Source organism: Podarcis vaucheri (genome assembly GCF_965113315.1).
Source record: "Podarcis vaucheri genome assembly, chromosome: 1".
Taxonomy (NCBI): Eukaryota; Metazoa; Chordata; class Lepidosauria; order Squamata; family Lacertidae; genus Podarcis; species Podarcis vaucheri.
The window spans coordinates 45,948,504-45,964,344 of NC_138759.1; the positions used below are offsets into that span (position 1 = coordinate 45,948,504).

At 44.8% G+C, this 15,841-nt stretch overlaps 1 protein-coding gene across 2 annotated transcripts in view; it reads right to left on the reverse strand.

The window, feature by feature from the left end:
- The window catches only part of SPTBN5 (spectrin beta, non-erythrocytic 5), a 107,684-nt gene that overhangs the window by 87,459 nt on the left and 4,384 nt on the right, over positions 1–15,841 (reverse strand). For both annotated transcript variants that reach the window (XM_082239075.1, XM_082239076.1), the window contains exons 4-12: positions 14,668–14,784; positions 13,674–13,831; positions 12,077–12,305; positions 8,073–8,707; positions 7,277–7,415; positions 5,642–5,874; positions 3,770–3,923; positions 1,182–1,382; positions 447–653 (exon numbers count right to left, since the gene is read on the reverse strand). In XM_082239075.1, the coding sequence (XP_082095201.1) occupies positions 447–653; positions 1,182–1,382; positions 3,770–3,923; positions 5,642–5,874; positions 7,277–7,415; positions 8,073–8,707; positions 12,077–12,305; positions 13,674–13,831; positions 14,668–14,784 (2,073 nt within the window). The remainder of the gene's footprint in view (positions 1–446; positions 654–1,181; positions 1,383–3,769; positions 3,924–5,641; positions 5,875–7,276; positions 7,416–8,072; positions 8,708–12,076; positions 12,306–13,673; positions 13,832–14,667; positions 14,785–15,841) is intronic.

Below are 15,841 nucleotides of genomic sequence, written 5' to 3' on the forward strand. Positions count from 1 at the left end.
AAATTTTCCAGCACTTCCAGGCTGGCTGGTGAGGACAGTTTTCACAAAATATTCAAAACGACTTTACCTCATCTGAGTTACTTCTATGAGGATAGGGCTTTCAGGTGGTTTAAAATACAAATACTTCACGTTCTACAAAGTCAGTATGAGATATTATGGGACAACAGTAGGCTGATTAGCATACAATTCTAGGACATTGAGTAAACATAAAAATAAGAAGATTGAAGGCACAATTCTACAGAAAGAAAAAATGGTGTTTTGAGGGAAATATCACAACACAGGAACTGAAGATGAAAGGAATTGTTTAATTCAGTCTAACAGACCAAATTGTGTCTGCGTCTGCTTTGGTTTTATTTGGGTTCATCAGCAATAGCAACCATATTTGGGCCAAACTGATCTGTAACTTAATAGAAATGTGATAAAAAGATAGGATAAGGGCTACCTACCACTGATGCAGCCTGCTTTGCTACAGAATGAGCCTGCTCATCCAAGTGGTTTATTTCGGAAGAATACGCAGCTATCTCTTTCTCCAAACGAAAGTGGCGATGCAACAAAGCTTCTGCACTGGATTCATCCTTCCCGTAATCTTTGCTAGCTAGCAGGGTTTGTTGCTCCTGCATCCAAGACTCCACATCATCAATATCAGCAAAGTACTGAGGGGGGAAATAGGGCACTTGTATTGTTATATCTTGCCTGCTTGTGACATACTAGCAATATCACATTAGGAGAGTAACAAATCTGAACGAAAGCAACAATTTCTTCAAGACTCAAAGGGAAGAAAGACTGGTTCTTTTTGAGCATTACTGTTACTGCAACCTTGTAAATAAGTGACTTGCCTGAGAAAAATTCAGCTAGGCTTCTGGGAGGTGAAAGAAGTGGGGCAGAGAGAACCCTACCTCCATCAACGACTTGCTGGTGGTGGCCTTCCTGGTTTTTATGCCAGGTGCAAATGAGAGACCAAGAATTCCACCTCTCTTTTCTTAGCCTGCTCACTCACCTGTGTGCAATTCCTTGATCCCAGTGGCAATTAGACAAGTGCTTAGATGCAAGGCTGTGCTATTGTTGTTGCTGTTTTAACATAACAAGACCTCCCAAGCTTAATGGACAGGCTAAGAACTTGTTTAGACTTCTTAATAATAATCAATTCAGTTCAATCTGAACAGAGCTGCAGACCAACATACCTGTTTGATGAGAGAAGCTGCCTCCAAACTGGTTTTACGTCTGGCCACCTCATCTTGGAGCTGCTGCCACAATTTCTGGATATTGTCAGTCTCCTTCTGGATGCTCCTCTGATTTGAAGGGTTTTTCTGACCTAGCTCCCGGCCCTGGCATATGATCTTAGAACAAATCAGTTGGTGGGAGTCACACTCAGCTTGCAAAGCCTGCCAGGTGGAAGTCAGAGGGTCATAATTACTGGATGTCACCATGAAGCCAAACCCAGTCATGCTAGTTTGAATGCTGTTTTCACTTCTTTTATCCACTTTATTATTTCAGGAGTGATAACTATAAGGAATAACATATCTCACCATTCCACTCGCATGAGTCAAGTGATCTTCTCTGGTGAAATCATTTATGCAAATTGTATTATACCTACCACCAACATTGACTGTGCAATCAAATATAGCTGAACATCATTGTTTTCAGCCATACAGTACTTTGATTGGAGGCAGCAGGAGGAATTAACTATGTCGCAATAGCTGGCTTATGACTGGGTCGTCATAACTGGCAAAGCAACTGTCGCAGAAAATAAGAAGATAAACAGAGCTATGACACTAATCCCTAATGTAACATCAGCAAGTCCGCTTAACCACTTTTAGGGTGCGACGGCCTTGCAGGGCAGCCAGTACCTGCCCCCCCCCCATGCAGAGCTGGGATGCTGGAAATGCGCACTCTCCCAGCTTGAAATCTGGCTCCATGCCAACCTGCCAAATTGGCCAATGGCCGGCTGGTGCTGAGGGCAGGGCTCTTCGGAAGCAGGCCTGAGGGAAAAATCAGGCTTCCTTCAGCTCAGCTCCCAGGAGGGATTTAAACAGTTTGCACCGGCCCCCGACACCCGCTCTTTTTCATCAGTTCTGCTACCATATTGGGAAAACTCTCTGGGCTATCAGCAGCACCCCTCCCCAATCTCTGAGTGTCCTCCGGTGAGCATAGCTCTGGAAAAGGCACCCCGTTCTTCTCCAGGGTGCTCTAGTGACATAAACCAACTTGATTTATGCACACTAGCCGCCTCTCTTGACACAGTAAAAGAAAGAGGCATCGTTGTTCTGAACTACTACAGTGGTACCTCAGGTTACATACGCTTCAGGTTACATACTCTGCTAACCCAGAAATAGTGCTTCAGGTTAAGAACTTTGCTTCAGGTTGAGAACATAAATTGTGCTCCGGCGGCACGGCAGCAGCAGGAGGCCCCATTAGCTAAAGTGGTGCTTCAGGTTAAGAACAGTTTCAGGTTAAGTATGGACCTCCGGAACGAATTAAGTACTTAACCTAAGGTACCACTGTATTTATTTACACTATATCACACAGACAAGGAATCATGGTGCTCTCTCTCATCCAGCTCTGAGAGAGAACAGGCAAAAGTGAAAGTACATCACGTAATACATACAGATAGGACTGTATCCGGTTCTCATTCTTCCTTTCAGACAGACTGCGTGATTTCCACTAATCACAAAGTGCAGCCTCGGAGGTGTGAAATTGCTAACACAACCCACCCACCCACTCCATTAATTTTGCATTTTACTTATTGATTTGACCTTGCTATGGCTGTGGTGGTTGCTGTATTAGCGGGGCTGGGTAGGAATTTGGCTATCAGGCAAATTGGCTATGGCCTGGGTTTCTTTTAACCAATTTGCATATCACAAATGCAACAACAGGGATATACTGTTCCACATAAGCAAATTAAACAGTGTTTCTAACAAATCCAACCCTCGCAACCCTTAAGGAGGCAAACAAATAAAATAACATTTCAGAAAGAGAAAAGCAGAAAGAAAGAAACAAGTCCCTTTTAGAATTTGATTGCTTAACTCAAGGCTTCTTTGTTCTTGTCACATCAAACTAGCTAAACCTATCAGGAGGCAAATAGGGTGATACCATTGTCTGCCTAGACCTCTTGAAACAGAACAGTATAATCAGTCAATTTCACTGGCTCTGGGCTGATTATGCCTGCACATTTCAAGCAATATTGGTAAATTTGTAAGTTACTTTGACCTCATATCTCTAACAATTTTCCATTTCATCGACAAAGAGTTTTATAATATTAAGATCTTACATATTCCTTCACCACCAGTTCCCACCCCACCCCTTTTTAGAACTGTTATAAATCTTTTGAATGTATACTTTAGTATCTATGCTACTAGAAACAGAAACAGAAACGCTAGTGTCATGTACTAAGCTTGGATCTTAGAACAATAGGCAGGTAGGATCCTAGAATGCAACAACCTGATTGGCCTGCAGGAGCAAACCAATCAGACCCCAGGAGGTAGTTAATCAGCCTATTAGGCAGGTAGGATCCTAGAATGTAACAACTGATTGGCCTGCAGGAGCAGCCCAACCAGGCTCCAGGAGGGAAGCAGAATCATCCAATCAGATGGAACCCATTGTGTAGATAATGTATATAAAGCCTGAGGTCTGGGGGGAAATACATTCACTGTTTTACAAGCTGCAATAAAGAGCATGAAATCACTACGTGACTCCGAGTATATTTCAGCTAGAAAATTCTGAAAGCCCTCTAAAACCTGCACAAGCGATCAATAATTTACACATCACTAACCTTATGGCTTTGAAGTGAGGCTGCAATGTGACTGAGATCACGGTCTAAGTGTCCCGCCGTCACCAGCTTCAATTTGTCAGACAACCAAAGCTCCTCTTCTTTGCACTCATGGAAAAACTCAAAAAGCTTTAAAGCACTTTCCAGCTGATATTGTCTATTCCAAAAGGGGGGGGGAGAGATGCATTTGGTAATGTTTATAAAGCCACATCATGTTTTTTCTAGTACTTCCAGCATACTGGAATCTGGATTAATCAGGCTTCCTTTCCCTAAACTGGACCAGCCACCAATGTAGGCCACATTTGAAATATTTATTTATACTTAAGTTGTGCCCTGGACACTTCTCTGCATTCTCTTTGGTTTCAGATAAAATCCATAAAGTGGTACCTCAGGTTACATACGCTTCAGGTTACATTCACTTCAGGTTACAGACTCCGCTAACCCAGAAATAGTACCTCAGGTTAAGAACTTTGCTTCAGGATGGGAACAGAAATCGTGCTTCAGCGGCGCGGCAGCAGCAGGAGGCCCCATTAGCTAAAGTGGTGCTTCAGGTTAAGAACAGTTTCAGGTTAAGAACGGACCTCCGGAATGAATTAAGTACTTAACCCGAGGTACCACTGTCCTTGGGTTTAAGGAAGCAGCTTTCAATTCTGCTTCAAAGCAACTATCTTTACCTAATGAATTTGAACAACACGAAGGAAGCAGTGAATTAATTCCTTTATAACTTTAAGATAAGAATCCAAATCCAATCCAAACAGAAGGCAGAGAAACCCCAGTGCGTGAGCTCAGGGTTCTCAGTTGGGGAGTCTGATAGACTTACTGCTGAACATGCATGGGGTACTGTCAGGGAACTGACATCAGAGCTAGAGGCGGAGGGAAGGCTCTCAAATGATGCTGGAGAAGGGCCCAGCAGGGAGAGAGGCAGCTCCGCAGATGGGGAAGCAAATCAGCGCAACACCAGGGATATAGAGGGGCTGATGGGGGAATCGGCGAGAGGGCTCCAGGACTCTTCACCGGACACCAGCGGGGAGAGCACGGGTCCTCCGCTACCCACGCCCACCCTGCGCAGAAGACCTCCGCGCAGAGAGAGTAGGAGGAGACTGGGTGTCAAACAACTTTTATGTTGGAAAAGATTTAAGAAACGCCCACTGACGGATTCTGCTAGCGACTGAGGCAGCCACGAAGTGAAGAGCTGCCCAGACTGAAAGGTTTAGCAAGGCAACAAAGCCTGGAGAGGCGGCAACTTACGCACGAGCAACCCATACACATTACAGGTACTTTTCTTGCTAATGCTGAATGTCAGTGGGTGTGCGGGGCCCCCTTCTCACTAACACCAAGTGTTCACAGCTGTGGGAATGGGGACAGTATCCATGCTGGCACGAGAGGGGCATGACCAGCTATCCACTTCACAGTATACCCAAAGGAGCGTCTCCACCCCCATACTGAGGTCCAGCACTGAGGGCCTTCTGGCGGTTCCCTCGCTGTGAGAAGTGGGGTTATAGGGAACCAGGCAGAGGGCCTTCTCGGTAGTGGCACCCGCCCTGTGGAACTCCCAACAGATGTCAAGGCAGTAAACAACTGTTTTACTTTTAAAAGACAACTGAAGGCGGCCCTGTTTAGGGAAGTTTTTAATGTCTGACGCTGTATTGTTTTTAATATTCGGTTGGAAGCCACCCAGAGTGGCTGGGGAAACCTAGCCAGATGAGTGGGGTAGAAATAAAAAATTGTTGTTGTTGTTGTTATATGTTCATTGTGGGGGTTCATACAAACACCCCTGACATCCCATAATTAGGATATTTTACTCCTGGATTTCTTAAATAAAAGAATTGGCCAGCCTCCTCAGGAAGAACTGAGTCACAAAAAGAAGAAATTTACCGTGTTTTGCAGAGATCCAGAAGGTTTTGATGCAGCTGCTGGAGCATCTGATGTTTAGCTCGAAGCACATCTGGCTTGAACGATTTACCTTTGACAATCACTTCTGTTCTTTCAGTGATATGCCTGACCCTTTCCCCAAGGGAAGAGATCTGAGAGGCAACCAGTTTATGCTTCTGCAGTAAATCTATGGCTTCCAGGAGCTGTTTACCACAATCCTGGGAACTCACTAGACTCTGGAAATTAAATGAAATAGAAATGGTGTTTATCGTCCTCAAGAACCTGCGCGAAGAAAATGGCTAAGTTACGGATGACTATTTGCCTGGTGGTAAATTTACCATAATATGCATGTAGCCACTTATAAAACTAATAATCCTTTCAACTTCTGGGAGGAGTTTTTACAATCAGAAGAATAAGGGAATGGTGACTTGCACTAAAGTGCAGGAGTCTACACTATTGGCAGGATATCACTGATGCCCACAGTTTATCAAGTTGTTACATTCATGCAATGGTAAATTATCACCCAATGTCAGCTAGGAATCATCAGATGGTATCCAAGGCCCACTAATCTCAAAGAAAAGAGGCAAATTTCATCCACATACAGTACATATTACAAATGGGTATAGCGATAATAAGCACAGTGCTTAGCTTCCAACATGTACTGTGCCTGGTTGCTAGACTGCCTAGAAGTCATGCCCTTTGACCTGAATTCTCCTAATCCCAGAAGTGTGGGACCAAATAGGTTATGATAAAGGAAGGCAGTTATATGGTCATAGGTATTCCTGGCTTTAGGGACGCGGGTGGCGCTGTGGGCTAAAGCCTCAGCGCCTAGGGCTTGCCGATCGAAAGGTCGGCGGTTCGAATCCCCGCGGCGGGGTGCGCTCCCGCTGCTCGGTCCCAGCGCCTGCCAACCTAGCAGTTCAAAAGCACCCCCGGGTGCAAGTAGATAAATAGGTACCACTTACTAGCGGGAAGGTAAACGGCGTTTCCGTGTGCTGCGCTGGTGCCGGCTCGCCAGATGCAGCTTGTCACGCTGGCCACGTGACCCGGAAGTGTCTCCGGACAGCGCTGGCCCCTGGCCTCTTGAGTGAGATGGGCGCACAACCCCAGAGTCTGTCAAGACTGGCCCGTACGGGCAGGGGTACCTTTACCTTTACCTTTACTCCTGGCTTTGGAAGCCATGCTAAACTTAAGCTCAAATTAAGCCTGTATGCACTGCCTCTGTACGGATTCAGTTTTATAATCTATATGTAACTGGCTTTCACTGCAAGAAACAGGCCTTTTAACCTAATGTAAAGGAAAAATGAACAGATTTTTGTGCATGCTGATAATCTATAGCTCTTAGCCTCAAGTCCGTATTCTATTATTCTGGCAAGTGGAATATTTTTCATTTAGTTGTCCCTGGAAAATCAAGTTTGTATTGACAATCGTATGCCTACGTCTTATTTATTTATTTATTTATTTCCAGTATTATTATTATTTATTGAATAAACAAAGAAGCCCGGTATGTCAATGACTATGTGCCTATTTTCAGACCTGAAGACACGATGTTCTTTCACAACATGACATCAATTGCAGTCTTTAGTTGTCACTAAAACAATGTGCTTGTTAACATGTAAAATGTATAACACGAGATACCTTCAGCCCTCTTAGTTCTTCTGTAATGGTATCAATGTCCCTCAAAAGCACCAGGCCTTCCTGCATCGCCTGCAAGGAGTGTTTTTGTCTCTGGAGCTGGGTCATAAGGTCTTGCCATTGATGCGCAATGTCATTTTGCCTGGATGGGAGGGAAAACAACAACATGGTATATCAAAAGATTCTGAGCAGAACTACGTATTTCAAGGAATGCAGGGAAAACAATTAAAATGTAGGCCCTTGTTAAGTTCCCTCATGATTCCCATGTGGCTAGTTCATTTAACTAAACCACTGAAAATGACTGGCACTGAAATGTTGTATCTAACCGGTGCTTTTCTTCTAGAAAAAAAGGAGCCGGTGCTGTGTACCCTTGAGTAAACCCAGAAAAAAGCACTGGCTTTAACCACAATTCTAAGAGGTTTGTATTCTGCCAATGAGAAGACACTGCACAGAAGGCCCTTGTTTCACCCATAACATGCCTCGCCCAGTGCTGAAACATGGAGAAGGCTTTTCTCCCAAGATTTTATCTGAAAAATCTTCTTATTTGAAAAAAAGCAGAATGTTTCTCTTTTTTTAAAAAAAAAAATCAGTCCACTGTCTATTCAAAAGCACGAATGTGAAGCATGGTGGTGAAATCCATTGCCACTGTTATCTCTATCATTGATGCCTTTCTGAAAAGGGGAGCTACATAATTCATACTACCAACACAACTGTTTTCTCTGTGTCCTTCTAATTCTCCTTAAAGCTATTCCTGCTTCTCCCACCTTCCAAAACCACACACTGCCACTTTTCAGCTCACTTCTTTTGAATCTGGATCTTGCCATGGTAGTTCTCCTGCTTGATTTCTGAAGCCATCTTAGACAGTGCTTTGAAGCGTAGGTCTCGGGAAAGCATATCTGCCTCAATGGCTTCAAGCTTTCTTGTGGCTGCCTGATGTTCCTCCACACTCTCAGGCTGCCAGTCGTTCTGCTTCTTTATTATCCCTCTCATGTCCTCCAAGTAGGCCTCACGAACAGCTGCTTTCTTCAGAAATCTCTGGACCAGTTGCTCAACTCTCTCCAGCCTCAAGAGCTCCTCCTGGATTGCTTTTCCTCTGTTGTGTTCTGCCTTCTCCAAAGCAACCCACTCCTTCTCCAAATCTCTCAGTGTCTTTCCTTCAGGAGGCAGGTAGGCACGCTGGTTGTGGGCTCGCTGTTTGGTTCTGATGTGGAAGAAATTGGCTTCAATGATTCCCTTCTCCCGGTACTTGGGAGGCTTCTCCACAACGCGGAAGGTCTTAAAGTTGCCCATGAGAAGACGCATCTCCTTGAGGGAGTTGGGAAAGAAGCGATCGTCCAGTTCCACCACTTTGAGCTTTATCCATTTTAAGAGCTCTGAGACCATTTGCTCATACTGGAACTTCAAGTCATCTGTCTCCTTCAAGAAGAACACAATCTGCAGGGGGGGGGGAGAGAATAAAATACTTAATCATATAACCTAGCATAGTTTTATGACTGACTTCAGTCAATCCAGGCTTTGGCTGAGACGAGGATGAGAGATTTGTTCCTTAGCCACAGATAATAACCATATCTAAATCTGAATTTGTGTTTGGGTGGGTGGTATGAGGTTAGATCTGGTGTTAAAGGCTGCCAAGTGTGGTAATGCAGTCTTTTTCTGTATATACCCAGAAGATTATTGAAACCAGTAACTGTTAAGAGTGAGGGTGTGTGTGTGTGTGTGTGTGTGTTTGCCTGTAAGTCTGAGTGCAAGTGTAGGTGTCATGTAGAATGAGGTAGCAGCGCATTAGTGGGTGTGGAATTTGTGTGGGTGTTGAGTGAGTGGAATTCTATTTTGTGGAGTTCACTGTTTTCTGTTTTATATACTGTGTTATTATTTTTTTCAATAACCTGACAATATTTTCTAAAGAACAGAAGTATAGAAGTATATAAATATTTGAAACAAATATATCTAGAAAACAAAAGCAGTCCTAGAAGTCTCCTACTTTGCTTCAAGGCCATGGCACAACTAGGGGAGGCCTAGAAGAAGGGGAGTTTGGATTTGATATCCCGCTTTATCACTACCTGAAGGAGTCTCAAAGCAGCTAACATTCTCCTTTCCCTTCCTCCCCCACAACAAACACTCTGTGAGGTGAGTGGGCTGAGAGACTTCAGAGAAGTGTGACTGGCCCAAGGTCACCCAGCAGCTGCATGTGGAGGAGCGGAAACGCAAACCCAGTTCCCCAGATTACGAGTGTATCGCTCTTAACCACTACACCACACTGTCCTACTCTTTCATCACTACCACAGCCCTTCCTGGGGCCCAGATCTCCTTTCCTCAAACTGCTGGGGGATCGTTCCCACAAACTGCTGCTAGGATCAGGCCCCTCTTGAAGCCTAGAATTGAAGACCTGCTGCCAACTGGGACCCTACTTAGGATCTTCCAGCACCCACTCTCTGAGCACCTTCCATGTCTTTTCTGGATCCACTCAGCCCCTCCACAACACTTCCATGGGACTCACGATACATTTTAATACCAGAGAAAGAGGCAAGTACTTCACTAAATAGTGCTGCTGGGATTTTAAGGTGCAGGGTTCAACGTTATCACCACATGTTTTACCATAAATAACCAAACTCTGATAATCACCCTCTGCAATTCAACTGCTGAACCTTGTTGTTACTACGACTACTACTATTTAAACAAAGATCTGGAAATACACTCCCTCCACCAGTCTGCAATTTTCTGTTTTTGACTGTTGGTTAGGAATCCACAACCTTACTGAAGACTCTTGGATTCATTCATTTCAATTTAAACACAGGACCCAGCTACCCTGGCAAAGAAAAAAATGATTTATATGTGTTGTTTGTGCATTCTAACACTGTGACACCAGATGGCGCTGTGGAGTTCTGTTTTTGCTAACCTGATTTCTCATACAAAGTTTGTAACGCGTTTAATTGCAGCACTTCTTTGATGTGAGTGGATCCAGTTTTACAGTAGAGCATTTGTTGCCAAAACTCTCTGATAGTGGCCTGCAAGTAGTTGCTTCCCGTAACTAATATCAGAAGCACCCATCAGAATATGATGAGAGGGGACTCTGTGACATGGTACCATCCGGCACAGGGTTCGGCATTACCAGAGAAAGTCTTGATTCTGTTAGTCAATTTGAACTACAGTATCAGCATTAAGCATAAAATACCTGCACCTTCCTTGTGTGAACTGATTGACAGTCATGTTCATTCAGCACCGGACACAAACCCTATGGAAGCATCGCCAGAGTGCAAAAAGTAACCATCTTTCTCACATTGCCCCCCCTTTCATTTGCTATTTTCGGTTTCGACTTCTTAATCCTAGCTTCTAAAGAGCTCAAAGCGAAATCCCCCAAACTACAGCAAACTACAACAGACAGCGCAGGACAACACTCCATGTCACTCTTGAGGAGGCCTCGGCCGGCCCCCAGTTGTTTCCTTGCGTTAATGAGGAAGGTGCTGAAACCAAACAAAAACCAATGAGTGCTAATCTGCTTGCATCCATTTCAGAGCACACAAATAACAAAGCAAGCCCAGCTATGGGCAGGAGAAGGAGCAAAACAGCAGCACCAACCTTGAGTGCTGTATGTTCTGCCATCGCACCCAGTTCTCGCTGAAGGATCCTAACAAATGCATGGTCACTGGAGAGGGGTGGGGGGAGGGAGATTTACCTCACCGCATGGATTCCCTCTGCACTCCCTGGTCACCCACTAGTCTTAGCGCATACTGAGGCTGCTTTGACACAAGGGAGGCTTCCCTGCCACAATCCTATTAGGGAACTCAGAGCTGCCTTATTGAGGGTGACTGAGGTCAGCGAGAGATTATCATGTCTCCCTGTGTTTGTTTAGGAAGGGAGGGAGGAGAAGAAGAAGGAGAAGGCTCTGCATGAAAGAACCCTGAGAGAGAGAATCCGAGTGGGAAGGAAAACCATTAAAGCGAGAAGCACACATAGAGCAGAACTCTGACACGGCCACTGTAAGAGGCAGTATGCTTCTGAATTACAATTGCATTCAGGTCTTGCTAGAAGTCTTACAATAGGCACCTGATTGGCCACTGTGAGAACAGGAGGCCGGATAGCATGGGCAAGTGGTCCAATCCAACAGAGCTAGTCTTAGGTTCTTCTAAAACTTGCAATGGGAATATCATGGAAGCATAGAATTGTAGAGTTGGAAATGACCCAAAGGTCCAACCACCTGCGGTGCAGCAATATATGGGAATAAATAGTAGAGCATGTGTACTGTGTGTGTGTTTCTGTCCCTTTCCACAGTCACTATATCTGTGAAAGCCTTCAGGTCTGTGCAATACCCAAGCTAGGTTTGGCTCCACAGAATGGTACAAAACAATTACAAAACTTTGGTATCAGTTTGAAGGAGATCCCAGATTTTGGGGTTCCTCTTTAATAAAGCTTCTGGCTGGCTCCTTTGGCACTGGCAAAGATCTACCTAGTTCTTCAGCCAGAACTTATCCTATTGGACTTGCCTGCCTTTCCATGGTGCCCTTGAATTTTTTTTTATATGAAGGTGAGCCCAAAGTGGTGAAAACCTGCTGAGATTTGCCCCACACAAAGGAAACAAACTGCAACGAATTTTCCTACTGCATAAGCATTTGCCTTTTGATCATGGAGGGCTTTCCTTAAGCTGAATGTAGAGGAATATATTGACTTTTATTCTTCTTGTGAAAAGCCCTTGGCATTATCCACAGATTGCATACATTAGAACTGATCCACCATCTGATTTTTCCTGTGGAGAGAATTTACTTGAGAGACAGGGTATGCTAATTTATGTGATTGCAGTGCACTGACTTTGGTGAGCCTCTTCTGGACAGTCTGGTCCTGCTTCAGCCTGGAAAAGTAATGGTAGTAGAATGACACATAAGTCATGATGGATCTCTCATCTGGAAATGGCATGGCCACATCCTCAGCATCCAGCAGCTTTGAGATTCCCAGCTGCTTCTCTGCCACAGTGAAGGCATTATTTAGGTTAATGATGGGCTGGTCATGCCTCAGGGAGCTGTACTGGATGAGATCAGGCCTGTGGAGATGAAAGAAGGGGTGATGGGGAAACATACAAGGAAGGTTATGTTTCGAAAATGAAATGAGGTGCACACCAAGACTTGCATGGAAAGTCAGGCGTGCCTGAGAAATACTCATTTCAATCTTCCATTCACTACCCTTTATTTATTCAAGCAATTCTTTTGCTTCACTTTTCAATCAAAAAGGCTTACATCAGATCAAATGAAAACAAGGCAGCCCTGGTCCATGGGTTTGCAATCTGAAAGACATGGCACATAAGGAAAACGGAATGGGTGGAAAAGGGAAAACAAGCAGATTCAGGCATCTGTTCTCAGATGGCCATCTGAAATGGAAGCGGTTCAGAAAGAGGAAGACTCCATTGAAGCTGGTCTCTCAGCAGAGCCCAAAGAATGGTGTTGGTTGGCCATTTCTAATCTCTCCCTCTGGTTGAGCTGATGGAATTTCCAGTACGCATAGTTAAATGAGGCAAGTGAGGTTGGGAGGAGCATAGAGGAGCCACAACTGGATTTAGAAGACTTGAGTTCAATCTCCAGTTAGCTAGGAAGCTCCTGGTGTGTCTTGGGTCAGACCACATTGTTGGGGGTGCTGCTGGGGTGAGACTACGGCAAGCAGGTCTAGGGACCAGCTCCTCCCAGTAGGTGAGCATACAATGACACCATTTCAATGACAGTCATCACAACATCCTTCCTGTAAAAAATGACTTTATTCTTTAACACAGGGAGCTGTTGTGGAGCAGAGCTCCAGACAATCTCCTTCACCACCTTCATTGCTCTGGACAACGGAGGCTGATCAGGAAATCTGATCAGGCATTAGCAAGGGAATAAATGGGCCCCTTTTCTTTCTCTTTTGTTTTGAAAGCATAAGGGTTCCATCTGTTCCCTTCTTTCTGCCTGGGAAGTGGTGGCAAGAGAGAGGAAGCACAAAGGACACCATGGGAGGTGGAAGAGAAACTGAAATCGGAACTTTAGAAACAATCCCTATTGCCCAGTTCAAGCCCCTAACAGCTTGTTGCATGATGGAAGGTGGGTTTTGGTGTCACGGCATGAACTTGGCCTCTGATGTTAAGGGCTAGGTGAGAGAGAAACCTATTTTTGGGAGCTCAGAAGTCCTGCACCAAAGGTTGTGGAAATTCCCAATTCTTTATCCCAACCCATCCCAATCCTTGTGGAATCCAATTTACATTTTTTGAAAAGCACCTTTCTATCTCTAGTAACTTTTCTGAGCTCATTAATAAATAATTTTCATTTGTCTAACATGATATTGTCCGCAAAAAATTATTCAGCTTGTCAGATTTGATCACCTTCTCCATTAAAGAATTACAGGAAAGTCTGAGCTACTGCTGCAGGATCTCCTAGTTCTCCTTTACCTGTGAGCATGAATGAGTGCATTGAAGGCTAACCCGTCACTCCAGCTTTTGGAGAAGTCTTTCACATTGACATTGGGGTAGCTGGCAGTCTTATACTGGCACCAGACCAACAGGGCATCATTGGCAGAAAGGACATTGGCTTTAGCTCCAAACTCTTCCTAGAAACACACCAAGGAGAAAAACCTCAAAGGACAATTGCATATATAACTGAAAATCTGCCATGCAACAACATATCCAGATTTGAAAACTTCTCACAGGTTTGCTGTAGGATGAAACCCTTTTTTTTTACACAAACTGAAATGTAAGGATTTATGATTATAAATTTAGTGAGGCAATTTCTTTCTACAGTTTATTAACCACTTATTATTAGATGCATGTTACAGTTGGTGGTGGTGGTGGGAGTTACTGTGCTAGTTAAAGTTAAATTACCCTCAAGTAAAGAGGCTCTAGGGATGCGGGTGGCGCTGTGGGTTAAACCACAGAGCCTAGGACTTGCCGATCAGAAGGTTGGCGGTTCGAATCCCCGCAACGGGGTGAGCTCCCGTTGCTCGGTCCCAGCTCCTGCCAACCTAGCAGTTCAAAAGCATGTCAAAGTGCAAGTAGATAAATAGGTACCGCGGGAAGGTAAACAGCATTTCCGTGTGCTGCTCTGGTTCTCCAGAAGCGGCTTAGTCATGCTGGCCACATGACCCGGAAGCTGTACGCCGGCTACCTCAGCCAATAAAGCGAGATGAGCGCCGCAATCCCAGACTCGGTCACAACTGGACCTAATGGTCAGGGGTCCCTTTACCTTTTTAAAGAGGCTCTCTCTCTGCCACTTCCCCTGTTCACATGTAAACACTTGAATCCTTTACTTAGACTAGACTTTCAATCTAATTAGAAACCCAAGAGTCAAATTTCAGTTTGCTGGGGATCAAGGACATTTTGGAACAACAGAAGAGCTGATCATTCTCACAAAGCAAAGAGCACAAAGGCTATTAAAGAACAGTTTTACCTTATCAAGTCTGATGGATGCAATTTGAAATCTGAGGATAATTATCCACATTAAACCCAGAATGAGAGTTCGGTCCCCATCTACAATGTTCTCAGGTCCAATTACTTTCACTTGTACCTGTCAAATGCACAAATGTAGCTTTTCAGCAATTATTACCATTGTCAGTTTGTTTCTATAAACCCCATGAGGTTCCAGGGCAGGTTACAACAATGTAAAAACACAACTTTCTACAACTTGAGGCTTTAAACTTGTTTTAACTAGTTTCAATGTTGTATTTTTACATTGTTGTAGCCTGCCCTGGAAACTCATGGGGAACTTTTTAAAGAATGAACAGATGGAGGGATGGATGGATAAAGCAGAAGTGGTCAGCCTATGGCCCTTCAGATGTTGTTCAACTGCAACTCCCATCAGTTCCAGTCAACTTTGCCAATCTGCGGTTGAAGGATGGATGGTGGCTAACAAATTGAGGTTGAATCCTGACAAGACAGAAGTACTGTTTTGAGGGGACAGGAGACGGGCAGGTGTGGAGGACTCCCTGGTCCTGAATGGGGTAACTGTGCCCCTGAAGGACCAGGTGAGCAGCCTGGGAGTCATTTTGGACTCACAGCTGTACATGGAGGTGCAGGTCAATTCTGTGTCCGGGGCAGCTGTCTACCAGCTCCATCTGGTATGCAGGCTGAGACCCTTCCTTCCCGCAGACTGTCAGAGTGGTGCATGCTCTAGTTATCTCCCACTTGGACTACTGCAATGTGCTCTACGTGGGGCTACCTTTGAGGGTGACTCGGATACTACAACTAATCCAGAATGTGGCAGCTAGACTGGTGACCGGGAGTGGCCGCCAGGACGATGTAACACCGGTCCTAAAGGAAATTCACTGGCTCCCAGTACATTTCCGAGCACAATTCAAAGTGTTGGTGCTGACCTTTAAAGCCCTAAACGACCTCGACCCAGGATACCTAAAGGAGCATCTCCACCCTCATCATTCAGCCTGGACACTGAGGTCCAGCGCCGAGGGCCTTCTGGTCGTTCCCTCACTGCGAGAAGCGAAGTTACAGGGAACTCGGCAGAGGGCCTTCTTGGCAGTGGCGTTCTCCCTGTGGAATGTCCTCCCACCAGATGTCAGGGAGATAAATAAAGAATTATACATCTTTTAGAAGACATCTGAAGGCAGCCC